Source organism: Cydia fagiglandana, chromosome 17 (genome assembly GCF_963556715.1).
Source record: "Cydia fagiglandana chromosome 17, ilCydFagi1.1, whole genome shotgun sequence".
NCBI classification, from domain to species: domain Eukaryota; kingdom Metazoa; phylum Arthropoda; class Insecta; order Lepidoptera; family Tortricidae; genus Cydia; species Cydia fagiglandana.
Genome location: NC_085948.1, coordinates 11,149,944 through 11,171,370, shown reverse-complemented (window position 1 = coordinate 11,171,370; position 21,427 = coordinate 11,149,944). Strand labels below are relative to the sequence as shown.

Here is a 21,427-nt window from a genome sequence, read left to right as displayed (position 1 = left end):
TGAAAATTATAATTATTACATTTTACTACCTCGCTACCTCCAACCCGCATAATATTTATAATAGGTTATGGGCCCAGCATGCTTCCACTGCATAGTGGGTACCTACCTACCAAAGTTGAGTAATCCTGTGGTTCAGAGGTGAAGTTTACGAACCCCCAATGGGGAAGGCAACGTCAAAGGTTTTTAAAAATGGCGACAGCATAATTTTCCCGGTTCTACGGGATTTGACTTAAAGAGGCTATACTTGTAAGATCGATGGGGAAACCTATGTATTGTATCTACTGACACATAAATAACCCTTTTACGCAAATGCTCAGTCGTAGATACATAAGTAGTGAAATGTGTACTTCTTAATCAACTCCAAATAAATATTTACGCTTCAAAAAAAATTTTTTTACCCAAGAGTTTTTTCCCATTTATTCCTAGCAATAGGCTCCCGGACTTTTAATTATAATACTATTGCGTCGCACGAGTCACAAAGTTTCCTGCTTAACTATTCTGACTCATATAGGACAGCCCAGAAAACATTGAGGAAAACATGATAATCTACCTTGATTTTTTTATACCGAAGTAACGTTATCTCATTCTTAGGCCGCGGCAGGCGTGTCTCACTCCGCGATTTCGTCGCTTTGCTACAGGTAGCTAAAAGTACATCCGTTCGGCCCCAATTTTGGGGTTTGCCATAAGCCGCGCGTGGCCCTGTCGCCACCTAGCGGCCATATCTGTGCTGATCGTAACAGACGCGTTTTGTTAGAGAGTGAGTCTTCTGTACTTAGTACTATTATTTATTCTGTGACCGCGTTCAGGCTGTCTCTCGTAGGTGACGTTTTAAGCAGACCGTAGCCTTAACATAATTCGTGCAGAATTGGTTTAGACGGACTCCCCAATATTTGGCCTTGATCAACAAAGTGTTATAACTACAGGGTTCACGAGAGAAAAACTAAATGTTAGCCAATAGTTTTATTAAATATAACTTAAAAATATTAGAAAAGTTTAATAAATATCAACATAAAAAGTAAAATAAAAACATAAAAAAACATAAAATTTTATTTTTCTTACATGCATGACTACAAGTCTCAATCAGTCTATATTAAATTCAACAGTCAGCTAGCAGTTTGTGCTAGTATTCAGTCACTCTGCCCGTAATACACGAATTGTTTTAGAACACAATTTAGATAATAAAAAAAATAAGCGCTGATTATACCTATATTATCACTTAAACATGAATACGAAATTTATACCCTTGGTTGGTACGATAGTGACCCTAGTAGAAAGGGTTGCAAATCACGCGCAGCTCAGGTGTAAAAAGGCACAAATGTTTTATGGCACTTACACCCTTTTTACCTACACTGCCCGAGACTTGTACCCACCTTGTACCCCTTTCCATTAGAGCCACAATTAGATAATATTGGTAATACAGTATTATTTACTAACCATTATGTAAGACCTCATGTTTACAAATTGTCAGTTATCTGTGTGGACGGTGGTACAGTCGACTTCAGAGGTGTGTTTACTTTTTTATACCTTACTCCTTTGTAATAAGGCGAAAAATGTAAACACACTTTTAACGTCAACTGTACCTGATCTATTGGTCATCAGAACAATTACATTCATATTGCAATTATTTTTGATATCAATAATGTGTGTTCTACCAAGCCAAGGGCATAATTCAGATCAATGCGAAGGAACTTAAAATCTACTTTTCCGACTTCGCAAGTTCAGCGCAAAGCCAATCAAAACCCTCAGTAACTCCAGTCCCCTGATTGGCAACGGCAGATTGTACATGGATCTGAAAATGAAATGCGAAAGTGAGTGAAGCTGGCAACACGTTTTCTTATTAGCTCAAAAGTGAAGTCTAAGAAAGTTTAAGAGCTGCAATTAGGCATTATTTATTATTAGAATTTACAACTATTATATATTCTATTAATAATGATTCTGCTTAATTTGAGTTGTTTCATGTCTTCTAAAAAATCTTACTAGTTATAGCAGTAGAATTAGTCAAAATAAACCATATCTTGTTGTGAATGTGGTTGTTAAATTGTCTTAACCTAAAGAGTTACCCATTTATTCATCAAATAAAGTAAATTATAACAATTATATTTTAAGATACATAATCAGTAATTATTTTAAGTCTTGTAGGATGATTATGAAATATGAATAATGGCATTTGTTACTATTAGACTTACGGTACGGTTTTTCCATTGGTCCAACTTCAATGCTTTCTTCAGCTCGTCTACACTAACGGAATCTGGCAAGTCTTGCTTGTTGGCCAGCACCAAGAGTGGACAATGTTCAAGCTCTGTATCAGTTAGCTGAAAAAAAAGGAAATTTAAAACTTTATCTTGATGTAGGTATTGTACTTTTAACTCTTTGATTTGACAAAAAACGTCAGTTAAAAGTGCGCAGGTTGCGTAGCTACAGCCCAATATCAACTTTCATGAATTCCAACAAGGATCATGATGACACGCTACTCACTACTTATATTAAACATAGTGTTCAACGGGTAAAAATAATGAAACCATAGTTTATGCAAATTAGTGAAATACTTACCAGTCTATGCAGTTCCTGCTCTACAACGTTCAGTCGCTCCTTATCAGTTGAATCAACTACAAATATTATTGCCTTGGTACTCTGGAAGTAGTGCTTCCACAAAGGTATTAATTTGTCACCACCACCAATGTCAAACATTTCATAACTGATGTTGTTACGTGTCACAGTTTCAAAGTTGTACCCTGTTGTGTGATAACTGTTAATGGTGGTCCCATCTTTCAGCCTATATAAAACAGTTGTTTTGCCCACACCTCCATTCAGACCCACTGAAAAATAATAGTTTAGTTAAATTTTAATTAGCCATTAGCTGGCATCCCCAGTGTAGTCATGGCAGAGGCAGACCGAGAAATACATGGTGGGACAACTTGGATGCATACCAGCGGAATTGGCGGGATCTTGCTCAGCACAGGGTGGATTGGAAATGGAGAAGGGAGGCCTTTGCCCAGCAGTGGGACTAGGGTTGCCAGATGGTCGGGATTTGGCGGGATTCTCCCGATTTTTAGCATGTGTTCCCGATTCTCGACAAAGTGAAACTTGTCCCGAAAAACAGCTTCACGTTATATGTAAAACAATAATTTCAAGTTCCGAACTGTCGCCGAGCAAGCGAGCTGACTTAGTGCCAATAATGTAAAATATCGTTGTTTTTAATATAATCACTTTAATGTGAATGTATTTTTTTTTCCCGAATTGAGTCCCAAAATCCCGAAAAATTGATATTGTTTCCCGATATTAGCGCCTTTCAATCTGGCAACCCTAAGTGGGACACCCACATAGCCTAACAAAAAAAATGTTTAATTGTATACAATCAGAAGACATGGACAAAGAGGTTGAAACTGCACACACTATTGCAACTAGATTACATTAAAAGCCTATATATATTTCATTTCAGTGTGTTACACATTTTGCTGTGGTGTTGCAAAATGTCCATAGTGTGTTTGTCTTGTAAAATAATGAACATAATTATATATCTTAACTAATTATCTTCAATCATTTGTAATTTCATCTGCTATTTTTTTAATAATAAATATCTGGTGGGAGACCGAACTTTGCTCTGAAAACATATAAAAAATGCGCGTTTTCCCAGAGATAAGACCTAGCTAGATCGATGTTTCGCCCCCGAAAACCCCCACTCCGCCATATTTAAAGGTACTTATAAAATTACTAGAGATGTACCGGATATCCGGTTACTATCCGGTATCCGGCCATTATTTTAATATCCAGCCGGATACCGGATAGTGACCCTCAATCCGGCCGGATACCAGATAGTAGATATGAGCGCCGATAGGCATTTAGCCGGCGGCGGCGCGCCGGTCAAAATCGGTCGGCGGCGGCGGCGTATCGGCGGCGTGGCCTTGAAACACCTTTGATTAATGAAAAACTAATTTAAACCAAAATTTTACCGAAAAAACATGTTTTTGCTATAACAAAGTTATAAAATAAGTGCATTTTTCAATTTCAATCAAAATTTATTGAATTAAGGTACGAAAAAAGTTTTATATAGTATGAACAGTATCGCGCGGCATCAGAGGCGGTCTTAATCTTGGCGAGGCCCTGGCCGGAAGATTTTTATGAGGCCCTTATCTTTTGTGCTAAGTAAGAAGTAGCGGATTGACTGTATCAGGGAAACGTCTGGTTGACAGTCCAAAGAGCTGAAGTGAGGAAAATTAACCTCCGTCATTAACCAATATCGACCCAACAAACCGATTTATGTCAAAAAGTGAGGTCCAAAGCCGAGCTCCACCTAACACCGAAGACCTGATTCCGACGCCTTCCCATGCGAGGCCAGAGGCTGAGCTGCAGGTAAGCATACAGCTTAGAATAGAATGCCAAGTGTGAGCTTGGCTAATGGCCGAATGCCCGGAGCGCCGATTACGGCGCGCTTCTGTGCGAGGCCGAAGGCCAAGCTGCATGAGAGCAGAGCTTGGAATTGAACTATTGGTCCAGTGTAAGCAAGTCCGAAGGCCGATAAAGACCGAGGCCATAGTGTTAAAGACATGGAGCTTTCCTGCAGGTGCACTCGTGCGAGGTTAAAGGCCATGCTGCAGTGAAGCTAAGATCGGAAAAGATCCCATGACCAAGCATTTATTTTAAAAGCGAGGCCTAAAGTTAGGCTCCAAACAGGGCCGAAAACTTGGAGGCTTCCGTTTCCCACGCCCTTCCGTGATTCCGTGCGAAGCCAACGGCCGGACCTTTGGGCGTGAAAACGCTTAATATCTGAAATTAACCCCTTTTAAAAACATTCAATCATGGTTGCAATGATTATATTCGCGGTGAATGACGAATGGGCTAGCCAGCTGGCAAAATTAGTCATTTCGTTGCCCTAACAGTACTAGCGCGGTTACCAAACAGAAAAGTTTGAATGTACCATCAATATTTTTGAATTATATGGACCTATAATACCTTTTGAATGTCTATAAGCTATTCAGACTGGCGCCGTTAAAGATCTGAACTAGATAAAATATATATTATCTGATTCTGAAAGTAGTAGTATCTAACAAGGTCACGCCGATGCCGCGCCGATAGCGCAGCGTCGGCGGCGGCGGCGCGAAAATATTGTCGGCGGCGGCGGCGCGCCGGCGCGGCGCTCATATCTACCAGATAGTAACATTGCTTGATTTCGGAGTAAACAAAATTGGATTTACGAAACAGTCACGGTCATAATGTTACTCGTTATTATTTTAAATTAATTTAAACATTCCATAGTCATGCACGCGCACTCATTTCGAACCTAGAAATGAGTCCGCGCGAACGTTCACTACTATACTGTGTTCATCGTTATTTGCGTTATTTGACATCTGTAACTCACAACAGCAATACAACGTAAAATGTCTTGCACATCGAAATCACAAAGGAAAACAATTGCACTGCAAACGTTTACGTTCTACGTCTTTTTTTTTTAATTTTAGGGTTGGCCGGACACCACTGTTATGAATCGGTAGTTGTCTAAGTAAATCGATATGAATTTTTCATTTTTCTTTTAATAAAAGTAAGGAAAAGGTGGATAATTAACTGTAAATATGGATATATTTATCGTCACCTAACAGACAACAAATTTGACACAGAAATAACATAAATAAACTTTAAAATAGATCCCCAGTTAGTTTAGATTTTGACGATGGGTGCGACCTACTCGGTCGGTGTATTAAATGCATTTACCTTGCGGGAAATTAAATAATTCTAGCTTTATTTAAATCTCAAATAAAAATTCATTATACGTCACAATTCGATACCTCAGTCTACGTGCCATCCAATCGTAATCGCTTGCTGTGACAATCGATTTGGGTTAGTTACATCTCTATATACGTCAGTCACAATGTGTCAAATAACGCAAATAATATTGCATACAGTATAAACAGGTCAAAATCTGCACAATGCGAACTTGAAAAACCGAAATGTAGGTATAATTCCGCCGGCCAAACAACTATCCGTTGCATCTCTAAAAATTACTCTATAACCTGCTACAATATTTGCCCTATTTTTCCAAAACTTAACGAGCACAAATGGGTTATTTATTTGTAGCTAAAAATCCCACACAAAGGTTGTTTGTAGATATGCTTTCACAGAGGTCACAGACTCAGACACAAAGACGGAATACACGAAAACAATAACAGATTTCAGGAGTACATATATTTTGTGACGTATTAAATATAAGTCTCACTAAAATTGTGTACAAAAACATTGCGAGAACAATTTTGTTGGAAGGAAATCCATTAATATTTACTACTTACAAATTAAAATTCTAATCGGTGATTTCGGCGAATGGCCGAAAATATTGGCATAAAGATTTGAAAAGAAATTTGCCATCTTTTGTCGTAAACTGTTCCTCAAGCGACCGACCAAGATTACTTTGTATTTAAAACTGAGCCGTACTAGTACTAGTACACCAGCACCCACTAAAACTTGTTTTCCTGTTTTTGTTTAACTGCGTTGCTGCACCGGCTGACCCCGGCTACACACGTGACCAGGCCGCGTAGCCAAGATGCCAATCGCTTACGCTCCGTAGCGATCGAAACGCAACTGTCACTGTCACACTAATACGGAAGAGTGATAGAGAGACATAATGCTTTTCGTTGTCGAAGCGATAGCGATTGTAGTGATTATATGCTCTTTGGTCAAATTGTAACCTTGGCTAGGCCGGCAGGCCTATGGAACTCTCGGCGCGAGCTCAGATTTATACCTACTAGTAAAACATGCTAATCCAGTGCTAATCTCCTCAAATAATGCATTAGAATTGTGATTAGAATCTACGGCGGCGCGGCGGTGCGAGTTACTTTGATAGAACGCATAGAACGTATGACGGCTGCTTGACAATCTCGAGTTCCTATTGCTAATTACTTCTCTTAGTTTATATAGAAAAGGTCACTTCTGTGGACAATACGATAAAAGGTAACGACTCTGGTACATAATATATATCCCGTTTTTCTTATTTGAGTCTCAAGTATACTGACAAAAATTTATTCCGCCTGTAAAGGTGCTTTTTGTTTATTTATTGCAGAATATACTATTGCATAAAATATATTTTGGGGTCATCCATTAATTATGTCACACGAATTTCTAGGTTTTTTTGACCCCTCCCCCCCTCCTTGTCACACTTGGTCACATTTGGCAAACCCCTCCCCCCTAGTGTGACGTCACATTTTTTCCACGAAATCGCCAAATCGATTACCGATTATCGATACCTAAGTATTATTAATATTTTATCAAAATATTTTTGACGATATTTATATCGTATATTAGTAATTTTATAACCCAAAACTGCTTAGGAAACAAAATTAAACGAATAAAAACGATTATCGTTTTAAAAACTTGTTATTTAAATGTACAGCGAATAAAATAATTCAAATAAATTTTCGGTTACTGATGAAGTTAAAGTGACGTCACAAAGTTTGTATCTCCGCCCTCCCCCATGTCACATTTCCTTGACCCCCTCCCTCCCCCTAAACGTGTGATGTAATTAATGGATGACCCCTTTTTGTAAAAAAATCCATTTGTGGCAACAAGGTAAAAATGTCTTACTAATGCATACAGGTCGACTTACGAACTTTAGGATGGTTCACGTTTGTATGGGAAAAATTCAAACTAGCTAGAAGAAGCGGCACCCCCTTATTTGGTTACACATAATATGCTGATAATGTACACCAAGTTTTGTAACTTTATCTCAACTACAAGGGGGTGCTCAACCACTTTGAAAATTTTCAACGTTGTATGAAATCCAAAAAAAAAAACAAATATTTTTTTTAGATTTTTATATAAGTAGTTGTTTTCAAATTATTTGTAAATGTGATTTATAAGTTATGAAGTAAAAATAGTTATTTGTTTTACAAGGGGGCAAAGTTGTTGTTTACCCGCTCGTGCTAATATTGACACCCGAGCAAGCGAAAGATTCCAAAATTGAACCACGAGCGTAGCGAGTGGTTCGAAAAATGGAATCATGAGCGTTGCGAGGGTTTCAAAGCACGAGGGTTAAACAAAATTTGCCCCCGAGTGAAACACAAAATTTTTCACCACACCAACCTGAAGCAAATATTAAATGTAAAATATCAAACAAAATCAAATCCAAATGAATGTTATTAAATATTTATCATCCAAAATCATCATTTAAAAGTAATTTCTACCAGCAAACATAAGAAACCAACTCAAAATTTGCATTTGATTACTTTGTCTCACATGTGAATAAAATGCAACTTTGCTATCAGTTTTTGAAGTGCAAAGTAAGCCTTTCCGAGCTGGTGTGGTGAAAAAATATTTATAATTTTTTTTTCATAATTATTCAATTTTTTTAATTTCACCTAAAAAAATTCTTAAAAAAAGAAATATTTTTTTACTGATGCATTTATATCGATTGAACATTATATCCCATGAAAATTGTTATTTTGTTGTTATATCAAAAGTTCATTATATTGCTTAAGTGATTATACACCACGAAATTATACCAAAAGTTGTTATATCTGTTGAAAATATATCAAAAATTGTTATACGGATCATTACACACCCCTTTTGTATATTGGCTATTTAGGGTTGTCAAAATTCAGGTGAGCAAGAGGAGGTGAGGAGGAAGTCAAGTGGTGCCAACCCTAATAATTGCTCGGAGCAATGCTGAGCCGAACGGAGCAGAGGGGCTACCGCGAAAACCGAAATTCGCAAATTGCGGGAATCTTTCTCTTTTACTCCAATGAAGGCGTTATAAGGGTGACAGAGAAAGATGCCCGCAATTTGCGAACTTCGATTTTCGCGGTTATAGCCCGGAGTTCGACCGAAGTCAGAAGTGTCTCCCCACTGGCTGCGGTCTGGCTGTCGCGCTGTCTCTTGTAGATGGCGTCATAATAATCCGTGCAGAATTCGTTTAGACGGCCACGGTCAATATTGGGCCTAATTTAAACAACAAAGCGTTATAGGGTTATAACTACAGGGTTCAAGAGAGAAAAACTAAATGTTAGCCAATAGTTTTATTAAATAAAACTTAAAAATATTCGAAAAGCTTAATAAATATTAACATAAAAAGTTAGCTATGCTATTTTATTTTTCTTACATGCATGACTACAAGTCTCACTCAGTCTATAAATTCAACAGTCAGCTGTCAGCAGTTTGTGCTAGTATTCAGTCACTCTGCCCGTAATACACGAATTGTTTTATAACACAATATAGATAATAAAAAAAAAAGTGCTGATTATTATCACTTAAACATGAATACGAAATTTATACCCTTGGTACGATAGCTGTGACCCTAATAGAAAGGGGTGCAAATCACGCGCAGCTCAGGTGTAAAAATCTAAAAATGCACAAATGTTTTATGGCACCCTTTTTACCTACACTGCCCGAGACTTGTACCCACCTTGTACCCCTTTCCACTAGAGCCACAATTAGATAATATTGGTAATACAGTATTATTTACTAACCATTATGTAAGACCTCATGTTTACAAATTGTCAGTTAACTGTGTGGACGGTGGTACAGTCGACTTCAGAGGTGTGTTTACTTTTTTACACCTTACTCCTTTGTAATAAGGCGAAAAATGTAAACACACTTTTGACGTCAGCTGTACCTGGTCTATTGGTCATCAGAACAATTACATTCATATTTCAATTATTTTTGATATCAATAATGTGTGTTCTACCAAGCCAAGGGCATAATTCAGATCAATGCGAAGGAACTTAAAATCTACTTTTCCGACTTCGCAAGTTCAGCGCAAAGCCAATCAAAACCCTCAGTCACTCCAGTCCCCTGATTGGCAACGGCAGATTGTACATGGATCTGAAAATTAAATGCGAAAGTGAGTGATGCTGGCAACACGTTTTTCTTATTAGCTCAAAAGTGAAGTCTAAGAAAGTTGCTGCAATTAGGCATTATTTATTATGAGACTTTACAACTATTATATATTCTTTTAACAGTGATCCTGCTTAATTTGAGTTATTTTATGTCTTCAAAAAAATCTTACTAGTTATAGTAGTAGAATTAGTCAAAATAAACCATATCTTGTTGTGAATGTGGTTATTAAATTGTCTTAACCTGAAGAGTAACCCCTTTATTCATTGAATAAAATTTATTTAATATAATTATATTTTAATCAGTAATTATTTTAAGTCTTGTAGAATGATTAATAACTATGAACAGTATGAACAATGGCAATAGTTACTATTAGACTTACAGTACGGTTCTTCCATTGGTCCAACTTCAATGCTTTCTTCAGCTCGTCTACACTAATAGCATCTGGCAAGTCTTGCTTGTTGGCCAGCACCAAGATTGGACAATGTTCAAGCTCTTTTTCAGTCAGCTGAAAAAAAAAGTAAATTTAAAACTTTATCTTGATGTATTGTACTTTTGACTCTTTGATTTGACAAAAAACGTCAGTTAAAAGTGCCCAATATCAACCTTCATGCATTCCAACAAGGTTCATGATGACACGCTACTTATTATATTAAACATAGTGTTCAACGGGTAAAAATAATGAAACCATAGTTTATGCAAATTAGTGAAATACTTACCAGTCTATGCAGTTCCTGCTCTACAACGTCCAGTCGCTCCTTATCAGTTGAATCAACTACAAATATTATTGCCTTGGTATTCTGGAAGTACTGATTCCACAAAGGTGTTATTTTGTCACCACCACCAATGTCCCACAACTCATAACTGATATTGTTATGTTTCACAGTTTCCAAGTTGAATCCAACTGTGTGAGTACTGTCAATGGTGGTGCCATCTTTCAGCCTATATAAAACAGTTGTTTTGCCCACACCTGCATTCAGACCCACTGAAAAATAATAGTTTACTTATTTATAGCTAAAAATAGACTCCCACACAATGGTTGTTTGTAGATATCCTTTCACAGAGGTCACAGCCACAAAGAAGACGGAATACACGAAAACAATTTCAACAACAGATTTCAGGAGTATATGATGTATTAAAATATAAGACCCATTAAAATTGTGTACAAAGACATTGCGGGAGCAATTTTGTTGGAAGGAAATCCATTAATATTTACTACTTACAAATTAAAATTCTAATCGGTGATTTGCCGAAAATCTTGGCATAAAGATTTGAAAAGAAATTTGCCATCTTTTGTCGTAAACTGTTCCTCAAGCGACCGGCCAAGATTACTTTGTATTTAAAACTGAGCCGTACTAATACGCCACCCACTAAAACTTGTTTTCCTGTTTTGTTTAAATGCGTTGTTGCACTTCACCGGCTGACTCACTATGGACTCACTCGATCCGGTGACATCACCACATGAGATGAATGTCACTGTCACTGTAAAAAGGGTACGTTCATAATACACGAAGCCATGAAAAACTTATTTTTGAACGTAACTTTATCTACCACGAAAATTACAAGAGTGAAAGAGAGGCAAAGTAATTTCGATTTTTGTTCTCGGTAGTGTTTACTACGTTGTGATTTGTTATTGCCTGCGTTACGTTGCTGCGTCACTTTAGTCCGACGTGGTGAGGAAAGAGATGCAAAAGCTCAAGCACAACTCCATAACAAACCTAAGGGCCTACCGCGAAAATCATTAGCCTCATCTCATTTGTGCGATTAGAATCGCCAACATCATGAAATAGATATATTCTATACATGTATGATAGGAATAGGTTACACCAATTTGTCATCATCACAAAGAAGTTCTGCAAATGGTAAGACCTGGTAAGACTAAGGTCCAAGGAGAAAAACATTTAAAAAAATTATTTCAGGACCACACATTTCAGTATTATTACTAGTATGACTACTACAGTTTATCTCTTCTCGTTGGACTTCAGGTGTTTACCCGACTCTTTCTTGTTTTATCATACCTCAGAAAAATTATGTATAGTATTTGATGAAAAATAAAGGCATAGTAGTGGTGGCGGTAGCAAAAGGCACAGTTTTATTTACACCTATTTATTTGCCACTATTATTATAAACTTTAAAATATCTTTAGCATACATTAGCAAACTTCCAATCTTAGGGATTAAGATACAGCTTTCTCAAACAGTGTAGAAAGATTATTTGGCCAATCAAAAGATTTACATTATATACATTTCATTACATTGGACATTGGAATTGAAAGCTGGATGGATATCTATTGTGCCATTGGATTACATTGGATAAAGTGTTATGGAAATGCCCAGGACTTCACAGTACAAAAGCAGTTATAAATTTTATATAATAGTAACTTACACACAATAAATAATAATGTCTAATTAAATTAACCATAGGAATAGTAGTTTATCATAATTCCCGGACCATTCTAAAACAGTTATTGTCTCTATTTATTTTTGATGTATGCTTGTTTCATATTAAAAATGTGTATGTTAACACTCCAATTGTGCTGCCTATAGATAAGTATAAATGCATAATCCAAGTATCTTCTGAAATTTCTATTCTAACTGAATAGGCTTCTTGTTGACACAAAGATGATAGTTTAAATATAATATGAAAATCTTAATGATTAACAAAATGATAAATATTCACCAACAAATCAAAGTTCTAGCCTTAAAAATATTAAAACGACCTTGTATAATTAGTTACATACAAATTTAAAAGTCTTTTGGATTCAATATAGATTGAACAACATTCACAATACGGGAAGTTTTCAGCCATTTTGGGAATGTACTCTCTGACTCCCGGAGACTGCAAGGAGTGTTGAATCTCACTTTTTCGCCAGTTCATTGGACAGCCAGTCAAGACCCTCATAAAGGCCCTGGCCTTGCGTCGCGCAGGTAGCCTGGATGTACCACTGAAAATCAAACAATTTCATTTTTATTGTATTCACCCTAAACAAAAACACAAGTTGCAAATGTTTATCAATAGACTGGTCATATTTTTCATAAAATCGATTTCGACTGGCAAAGCATATTACTTTTTGGCAACCGGGTTTTTTAACCTAATTAGACCCCGCTGAATCCGAATTTGCCGGTTGCTCGATCGAAATCTTGACCGGAAGTGAGATATTTTACATTAAAGGTTCCTTTTTTTCGTTTTTCGTAAATAACTCTTAAACGGTGGCCCGTTGCAAAACAATATTCTACATAAATATTAAATATTAAACATAAAATTGTCCACAAAAAAGGTTCTGTACACTTTTTCGCTACGATCAATATTTAAAGAGGTATTAAAGGGGGTAAGTTAATTATAATCAATTTCCAGGTCCCTATTTTTAGGTTTATGCAATCAAGCGAACATTAAGGACTTATTTTGCTATGAGCCTTATTTTACAAGTCATTTACGAAAACCTAAAAATAGGGACCTGGAAATTGATTATAATTAACTTACCCCCTTTAATACCTCTTTAAATATTGATCGTAGCGACAAAGTGTACAGAACCTTTTTTGTGGACAATTTTATGTTTAATATTTATGTAGAATATTGTTTTGCAACGGGCCACCGTTTACGAGTTATTTACGAAAAACTTAAAAAAAAGTGACCTGTGAACTGATTGTAATTAATTTTCTTCCTTTAATATCACTTGAAATATTGATCCTGGAGAAAAGTGTTCTAGATGTTTTTTGGAGGAAATTTTATGTAGATAATTTATTCTTAAAAGCGTATTTTGCTGTGGGACACCGTTTACGAGTTATTTACAAAAAACTAAAAAGGGACTTTAGAACTGATTATAATTAACTTACCCGCTGCTTTGTCTTTTTAAATATTGATCCTAGCGAGAAGTGTTCTACATGTTTCTTGTAGGAAATTTTACGTTTATTATTTATGTATAAGAGTATTTTTGCTATGAGTCATACTTTTCAAATTATTAACGAAAAAATAAAAACAAGGAACCTTAGAATTTATTATAATTAACTTTCCCTCTTTATTATCTTTTTAAATATTGATCCCTGCGAAAAGTGTACTGATTCATTTTCGTTCAAAATTTTGTAGTGTAGATTATTAACGTCTAACAACATTTTTTGATATTGGCCACCGTTTATGAGTTATTTACGAAAGCCTAAAAAACGGGACCTTAGAAGTTATTATAATTAAATTTCCCGCGTTAAAATCTCTTTGAATATTGATTCTACCGAAAAATTGTACTAAATCTTTCTTGTAGGCAATTTTATGCAGATTACTTATGTAATAGAACATTTTTTGCTATGCGCCACCGTTTAAGAGTTATTTACGAGAAACGAAAAAAAGGGACCTTTAATGTCAAATAACTCACTTCCGGTCAAGATTTCGATCGAGCAACCGGCAAATTCGGATTTAGCGGGGTCTAATTAGGTTAAAAAACCCGGTTGCCAAAAAGTAATATGATTTGCCAGTCGCATCAAGAAGGAGAGTGATTTTGAATTTTTTTGTCTAGTCTACAATCTTTAAAACATAAAAATCAACTTTACCAGGCAATCTTAATAGGCAACTCAAAGTTCTGTAAGATTTCTGTGTGTGAGGGAATTATTGTATTTTAAAAATATTAACTTGTTTCGTTGCATGTTCCATTTTCGAAAACTTTAGACTGTGGCGTGGAACAATCATTTCATGACAGGGCAGCCATGCCATGCGCCATAGAATATGATGACACTCCTCCCGTGTCATGCGCCACACATAAAAACATTGATGACACGGCAGGCGAGTCATCAGCCCCGAATCAGTTAAGTTATATTATTAAATTTTACCAAATCAATCATTATTCTATACTATGGTTTTCAGATAGCCAGACATAAAAGCAAATAGAAACTTACACGGCGGTTTCTCAGGTTGTTCAAGTTTAGTGCATTGGTCAACTCGGCTGCAGTCATTGCATTAGGCATGTCCTGTTTGTTAGCAAATACTAGGATAACTGCATCTCGCAATTCATCTTCTTTTAACTGAAATAAAACAATAAAACTGTACATTTTTGAATAAAATTTAAATTAGCTACTTTATTCTTATCATATTATAACACAGTTTGAAATAGACATGCTTTAATCACAATAAACTCATCATTCTCTTGCCCTTTTCCCATTCACTTGGGGTTCCCATGTCTTTCTCTTTCACACCTCTCTCTCACTCGTCTCGTTTAATCACAATAATCTAATATGTATAAATTATCATAGTGTATTTACCATATTTGCGAGCTCATTTTCGGCTTCAGCTATTCTCTTGGTATCACTAGAGTCTACTACAAAAATAAGACCCTGAGTGTTCTGGTAGTAATGACGCCACAGCGGCCTAATCTTGTCCTGACCGCCGACGTCCCACACCGTAAAACTAATGTTTTTGTACTCCACTGTTTCTACATTGAATCCAATAGTCGGTATAGTTGTTACTATTTCGCCCAATTTTAGTTTGTAAAGTATAGTGGTCTTCCCGGCGGCGTCGAGGCCCACTGTAAAACAAGGTTAATGTAAGAATTATAATATCCGTAACATATTATTATAGTCTTCAATTACAAGATAATGAACCATAAAAGAAACACCATTCAACGCTATCGTCTACCGATGAGCTGTCAATTGTAACTTACCCATAAGGATACGCATTTGTTTCTTGCCGAAAAGCTTTGTAAAGACACTTGATATCGTCAAACCCATGGTTAAAGTTATTTATTTCTTATGTGCCTTGCTTATTTAACTTTTGTCTGAGTATACAACGACTTCTTACAACACAACAGATCACTACGAATAAAATGATACACGTCGGTTCTTTATTTCCAATTTTCTTAATTTTTATACTAGTGTTGTACGAGTCGATTCTTTAATTTACGGTTATTGACGTTACCGTATCCGTGTCATCTTAGACACGTCATCTTTTCTTATGTTGGCTATCCTGATTTAGTTTGTGATTTATACAGCAAGTTCAGTGCAAAATTCAAGTCCTTCACCTTTGTTATTTTTGAATAGTAAATTTTATATGATCAAAAAAAATCATTATAATAATCGATAGAATCTGACGGGACAAATTCTCAAAAAACTTTTATTATTTCGCATCTAACAAAACCTAGTCTTTCGAAACGTATCCATGGTCTAGGCATGAACAATAAAAATAATAGACAATATTTTGCCGTCAAAAATTAACCAATGAGAATCCTATAAGTTTTGAAGGAAGAGTTTGATTGCTGTCATGGGTCGTCATAGAAACGCTTTATTATTTTATTAACTTTTCTTTTTTTTGGTCGGGATCGACATGGAGACTAATGAAGGTGAGTGTTTTGAAAAATATTTTATTTTTTGGTGAATTTTGTTACTTATCAGTGTGTTTTTGAAGTTAACCGTTAATGTATAAATAATATTTCAAAGAACAGGTTCACCTGACGACAAAATTTCTTTAACGTCAGGTAGGAACATTAGGAATCAAGGATTAGCAATAAATTATTAATACTGTCTGTTTTGGCAGCATTTTATTCATAGTATTATAATATTTTAGCTCGTGATACAACCCTCCCAATTTTTAAAACGCAATGCATACTTATGTGATGAGAAGGAATAAGAGGCAAATATTTTTTTGACTCTCTAATATTATACTGATTATATTTTACGGTTATGTGCAAAATTACCCAATATACTTAACCCTTATATGTTGTATCCTTGTCTTGAATTTTCATTATCTTAAGTCCTGTTGATTACCTAGTGATAGATCTGCTTGGTTACGTATATTGTTATTATGCTAAAGCTAAGCTCTACCAATTTCCACTGAGAAAGTTGAAACTTTTCTATTATCTAGTATTATATATTAATTTATTAAGCATAGGGAGGTGTCCAAGGACACCAATCAAAACATTGCATGACTCTGTTATTGTTCGAGATGCTTGACATTGCGCCTACTCAAAGTTAGGCGTCTGTCCCTCTAATGTACTCACTTAGGGATTTTCCATGGCCATACCTCTTCTACCAGCCTATAATTTATACTATGTCATTGCAATCACATGTACCTAGGTACAATAATGGCAACTAGACATACCAATCAAGATACCTATTCCTAAAGCAGAAGTGAGCAAATACGGCGCAAGGCAATGTTTTATCGCGCTTAGTTTCTATGGGCAGTAAATATGCAATGGTGCGCAATAGGCAACATTACGTCATTGACGCGAAGGCGGCACGCTCGTTGATTTAAGGACTAAATTAAATTGTACAGAAGAAAACTTAGGTCGTTTCGTGTGCGAGGATCTTAGTAAACAATGGCGGTTTAGTCCTTAATTGCTTTCATCTGTTCTGCCGACCACTCCTGCTTTGTAGCTTTGGCATTATGCCAGCGGTTGATAACATAACACTTAGTGATAACTTGCTACAGACGAAACCAAAACAAATATGACCCCCAATTACACTAAAGGTTCGAGTGGGAATTGGAACCCGACCGCAGACGACAGCAGCAGACGACGTGTCGCCGCATCGTGGCGTCATGTTGCTATGTCACGATTTCAAATCCAATTGCAGATTGCGGACAACAGCGCCACGCCATATACAGTTGGTTCCGACTGTTCCGAATGAGAGAAGCACAGCGCTACACCACTGATCTGCGATCAGGCGGCAGGTGGGCGACAATGTCGTCTGCCGGTCGCCGACGCGTCGCTTACCTCGTGTCGCTAACTACTTACGAAACTTACGAATGGTATTTCAAAGAACCGCACCGGGTAGTGCTGCAGCGACACGTAGTCTGCTACTGACGTCTTCGGTTAGGTTCCAACTTGTACCTCTAGGTTTAATAGTCTCGGAGTAAAGTTCCTATCTATTCAGATGTCTGTTCATGTTGACCCTCGATTGTTTTGTCTTAAGCTCTTCAGTTTCTTGACGTAACTACTCTAATACAATAACGTGTGAGGTAATGACGACTCTAAGGCTGCGTTCTCACCTGAGCAGCGCAGCTATATAGCTCTGCGGAAACAGCTCAGCGGAGCGAGGTTTCTGTACATAACCAGGTTATTATATGTACGGACTATAAAGTTTGTCATCACGGCAGACTGTCGTATCAATCTTATTCGAAGCTGCGATCATGCGTCTTCTGGTCACGATTGTTTGTTTTCCCTGACACGCTTTGAGCTTAATGTTTGCCTAGGTTGGCGTCAACTGACTAACCTGGCAGACTTTATCATTTATCACCGTTATGATATGAAATAGGTACTAGATATCGGCAACCTTTTACCAAATTACTAGGAGGATTTCGAAATTACCGGGTTTTACAGTAATATTAGGTACATAATTGTTATAACTTATTTAATACGTATATTACGTATTCAGTTGACTTAAGCTAGATAAATAATTCTTAGATATTTCCCTCGACACAGTCGTTACATTACAACTAACTTGAAGTAAAATAATGGTTACGACTAATGGGTACCTTATGCTTTACAATCCCATGCGCATTCAAATACGGCGCGGTATTTTTTTTAAATATTAATTCAGTTCGACCCAAACTCGATAGGCGAAAATTGCCACAAACATCCTGAAGGTCACCTTAGTCGGTGCCAGTTTTGAGGACGATGCTCCCGGCGTTATCCGGATGAACGCACGCTGCTTGAGTTTACCTAAAGCTGTGCATGAATAAACATGCTCGATAATAATTATTTCCACTTATTTCTTTCTAACAACCAATTTGAATATTATTTAAAACTATGTTCTAAGTTCAAAATACTATATGTATAATATATACATACATGATATAAATAATCAATTCTGGATTACATTATATTTTGTCAGTGACAGTAATTTTACCTAGATATGAAATCCTTTGTGACAAAGCCATCCTCAAATGAGTTTGGTTGAAATACCTAACCTAAATTTAGTTTAGTAAGTAGTACTTCGTGCATGCTTTCTCTAAGTTATAGAAGATCCGTTTCCAGAGTAAATTTAAAGTAGCCGACAAAGTAAACAAACGGAGAAATTTAGATGTTATCCACCAAATGGTTGTAACTTGTAGTCATTTCACTACGAGACTACGAGATTTCGTCTTAAATGGCTTTTGATCGCCGGTATAATGCATATTGCACATTCCCATTTGTCAATTACTTGCAGCATTCTATCGCAATTAGCATATTTGAACATTATTTGGACTTTTTGCCTCTTAGATTGAAATCGATTGAGAACACTTCGCTTTTCAAACTTTCTTTTTAAGTAAAACATATTTATCATTGTATCTGGCACAATTTTGCTTTAATAAAGTGTAATCAGATATCGTTTTGTGGGTGTTCATTAGATACAATCGCTACCAGCACGTCGGTATACAAAGCTCTGTCTGTCGCTCACGACAGAGATACTAATGACCCGTGAACAACGTTCGTAATCAGCACTTTTGACCAGTCATTGTCGGGTTCGGACTTCGGAAACTAGTTTTATACAACTGTTAATCTAAAGTTCATAGTGACATCAAAACCCCTTAACATCTTTTCACTTTCTTCTATGCATTCTATAGCAGCCCTTGATCCGCTTGAGAAACTAATTTCAAAGACTGGTATATAGCTTTGGCATTTTTGATAAAATAAACTGCCCTGCCGACTAGCCTAATATTTCAGGCCTTATTAAGGCTTTCTTTTAAATTAAAGTTTGCCATCATCAAACTTTTCTTCAAAGAAAGTTGTTAAAAACAGTTGGTTTTCATTGTATAATCTTACAAAAATCATAAACCCAAATCCATTAAGAATAGTAATTAAACTAATTGTTAGTGCATTACCATAAATCTATTTATTTTTAGTTTTTAAAACATCTATCAAGGGAGTAGTTTGGATTATTATTTTATGCAACAAAAACAAGTTAATAGCAGAAATTTGAGTCTGCTATTGTTACCAGCATCTTTGATAAAGTTATCGACAAATTTGTGTTTGACTAATATTTTATGTAATTTGCTTCGTCACGGCCCCCCATAATGTTCCGGTAATCTCTCTCCAATCTACATTGCAGCCTATTTGCTTCACTTAACTACGTAATTGCTTTAGAATGTCCGACACAAAACACTATCGCTACGTTAATATTCTTCGCGTCTAATCGTTTATCTGAATTTGTTTGGAAACTTATATTCGGTAATTTTATATTTTCGCCAGTCACGACGCGGATAGACGTTAACTTTCAATTTGAATTGTTTGATACGGTGCCGGAATTTAATATTATGTATATCAAAATCAAAGCCTACTTTTACAATAAAGTCCATTGCGTCACGATAGCATTTAGAGCCTTAGATAAGGGTCTGCCTTCTGCTCTTTTACCGCTTTGTTCAGTGCTTATAATATATTTACTTGCTTCTGCTCGCGACTTCATCTGCGTTGAACTAGACAGAAAGACAGACAGACAGACTTTCGTTTCGAGATTTAAATGGGGCTCCCATACAACAAACGTGATTTTTGACCAAAGTTAAGCAACGTGGAGTGGTCAGTACTTGGATGGGAGACCGTTTTTTTTTTTGTTTTTTTTTTTTGCATTGTGGTACCGAACCCTTCGTGCGCGAGTCCGACTCGCACTTGCCCGGTTTTTATAATATTACCTAGAATGGATTGTGAGTTTTACTGTACGATATAGTCGAGGTGTGGCCATCAGATGTATCTTCAGAAGATAATGTATCTTCATTTTAGCCTTCGTTAATTTCCTTTTTTATATAATCCTTGAAATATATTTGGCCAGTTCAAAGTTATCAAATAGATTTCACGAAACTGGGAAGGAAATTTATTATTGCTAAATAAGATAATCTGTGTAAGTATAGAGATCATTACACATTAGCCAAGTGAAAGCCAAATCGTGCTACCGATACCGTGAGCCATCCTAATCCGTCATGGAGACTATCATGGACAAATTAATGACTCGATCGAAGATCAATAAGCAATTGCGGAATATTATGTTTGCCGGCCGTGGGACCATCCTCCTACTCGACATCACGTAAGCGTAAACATATTCGATGTCGTCTATATGGTCAACGGTTAGAATAAACAATTTATAACTTTGTAAATATGAGCTAATGGAAATATCTTATTTATAATGTAGAATACAGAAAATATCCAGAAATAGGAAACAGACAAAGATATTGTTAATTTATACAGGGTGGAAAGGCACGACGATCCTTCCCGGAAGTATTAGGTCGTTTAAGTGATACAGAGCAGATTGGTAATGGTAAGAATCGTTAATTGAGTTAAAAATAAAAATACAAAATTTTCTACTTTTTAACTGTGGTGATAACCCTATAACATGTGCACATGACGGCTAGATTAAGGATCTCCGTCGGGAAAGCTCGGGACTTTACGCTTTTTTCCGATCGTTGACAGAATCGCAATGATGTATGAATGACGCATAAATGACAAATAAATCAAATGAATGCAAAAATATTACAAACAATTTTATTACTTTCTTAGATAATTACTTTTTGCAAATATTTAACACTATCTTATCTTCACATACGGTGTTCAAATGTACCTCCGTGTCTTATAACCGCCGTGTACGCCGCAGCCGGCTCCCGAGCCCGCGCACATTGCCCATGCGATAGTGTACTATGCTCTTCGTCATTTTTCCTCTGCAGATTGTCAAAA

General features: G+C 36.4%; 4 protein-coding genes across 5 annotated transcripts in view; 1 reads left to right on the top strand and 3 right to left on the bottom strand.

Annotated features, from left to right (window-relative positions):
- Positions 1-945: 945 nt before the first annotated feature.
- Positions 946-11,244, bottom strand: LOC134672479 (ADP-ribosylation factor 4-like). 2 transcript variants are annotated; one of them, XR_010099343.1, is made up of 5 exons: positions 11,037-11,244; positions 10,533-10,798; positions 10,196-10,321; positions 9,383-9,801; positions 946-1,359 (listed from the first exon to the last, which is right to left on the bottom strand). XR_010099343.1 is itself a non-coding variant. In XM_063530419.1 (4 exons), the coding sequence occupies exons 1-4, from the start codon at positions 11,101-11,103 to the stop codon at positions 9,709-9,711; spliced, it is 552 nt and encodes a 183-aa protein (XP_063386489.1). In that variant the 5' UTR covers positions 11,104-11,244; the 3' UTR covers positions 8,982-9,708. The 2 variants fall into 2 exon arrangements, 1 of the variants encoding a protein (XP_063386489.1); XM_063530419.1 differs by lacking the exon at positions 946-1,359 and having other exon boundaries at positions 8,982-9,801.
- LOC134672478 (ADP-ribosylation factor 4-like) lies at positions 1,030-6,437 on the bottom strand. Its single transcript, XM_063530418.1, has 4 exons — positions 6,279-6,437; positions 2,551-2,816; positions 2,187-2,312; positions 1,030-1,789 (listed from the first exon to the last, which is right to left on the bottom strand). Exons 1-4 carry the CDS (start codon positions 6,352-6,354, stop codon positions 1,697-1,699), a joined length of 561 nt encoding a protein of 186 aa, XP_063386488.1. The 5' UTR covers positions 6,355-6,437; the 3' UTR covers positions 1,030-1,696.
- A 1,281-nt stretch (positions 11,245-12,525) lies between the features above and the next one.
- On the bottom strand, positions 12,526-15,661 carry LOC134672481 (ADP-ribosylation factor 2). Its single transcript, XM_063530420.1, has 4 exons — positions 15,455-15,661; positions 15,057-15,319; positions 14,694-14,819; positions 12,526-12,757 (listed from the first exon to the last, which is right to left on the bottom strand). The coding sequence occupies exons 1-4, from the start codon at positions 15,519-15,521 to the stop codon at positions 12,671-12,673; spliced, it is 543 nt and encodes a 180-aa protein (XP_063386490.1). The 5' UTR covers positions 15,522-15,661; the 3' UTR covers positions 12,526-12,670.
- Positions 15,662-15,992: 331 nt separating this feature from the next.
- Positions 15,993-21,427, top strand: part of LOC134672466 (histone-lysine N-methyltransferase, H3 lysine-79 specific-like) — a 56,779-nt gene continuing 51,344 nt past the window's right edge. The window contains exon 1 of the mRNA XM_063530394.1: positions 15,993-16,129. Within this exon, the coding sequence (XP_063386464.1) occupies positions 16,114-16,129 (16 nt within the window). The 5' untranslated portion in view covers positions 15,993-16,113. The remainder of the gene's footprint in view (positions 16,130-21,427) is intronic.

Coding starts and splice junctions, on each gene's coding strand:
- LOC134672479 (XM_063530419.1), bottom strand. CDS start 11,103: ATGGCAAATTTCTTTTCAAATCTTTATGCCAAGATTTTCGGCAAATCA. Junction 10,799..11,036: donor ACCGATTAGAATTTTAATTT/GTAAGTAGTAAA, acceptor ATTATTTTTCAG/TGGGTCTGAATGCAGGTGTG. Junction 10,322..10,532: donor AGCAGGAACTGCATAGACTG/GTAAGTATTTCA, acceptor TTTTTTTTTCAG/CTGACTGAAAAAGAGCTTGA.
- LOC134672481 (XM_063530420.1), bottom strand. CDS start 15,521: ATGGGTTTGACGATATCAAGTGTCTTTACAAAGCTTTTCGGCAAGAAA. Junction 14,820..15,056: donor AAAATGAGCTCGCAAATATG/GTAAATACACTA, acceptor GTTTTATTTCAG/TTAAAAGAAGATGAATTGCG. Junction 12,758..14,693: donor ACAACCTGAGAAACCGCCGT/GTAAGTTTCTAT, acceptor TTTGATTTTCAG/TGGTACATCCAGGCTACCTG.
- LOC134672478 (XM_063530418.1), bottom strand. CDS start 6,354: ATGGCAAATTTCTTTTCAAATCTTTATGCCAATATTTTCGGCCATTCG. Junction 2,817..6,278: donor ACCGATTAGAATTTTAATTT/GTAAGTAGTAAA, acceptor ATTATTTTTCAG/TGGGTCTGAATGGAGGTGTG. Junction 1,790..2,186: donor ACCAATGGAAAAACCGTACC/GTAAGTCTAATA, acceptor TTTCATTTTCAG/ATCCATGTACAATCTGCCGT.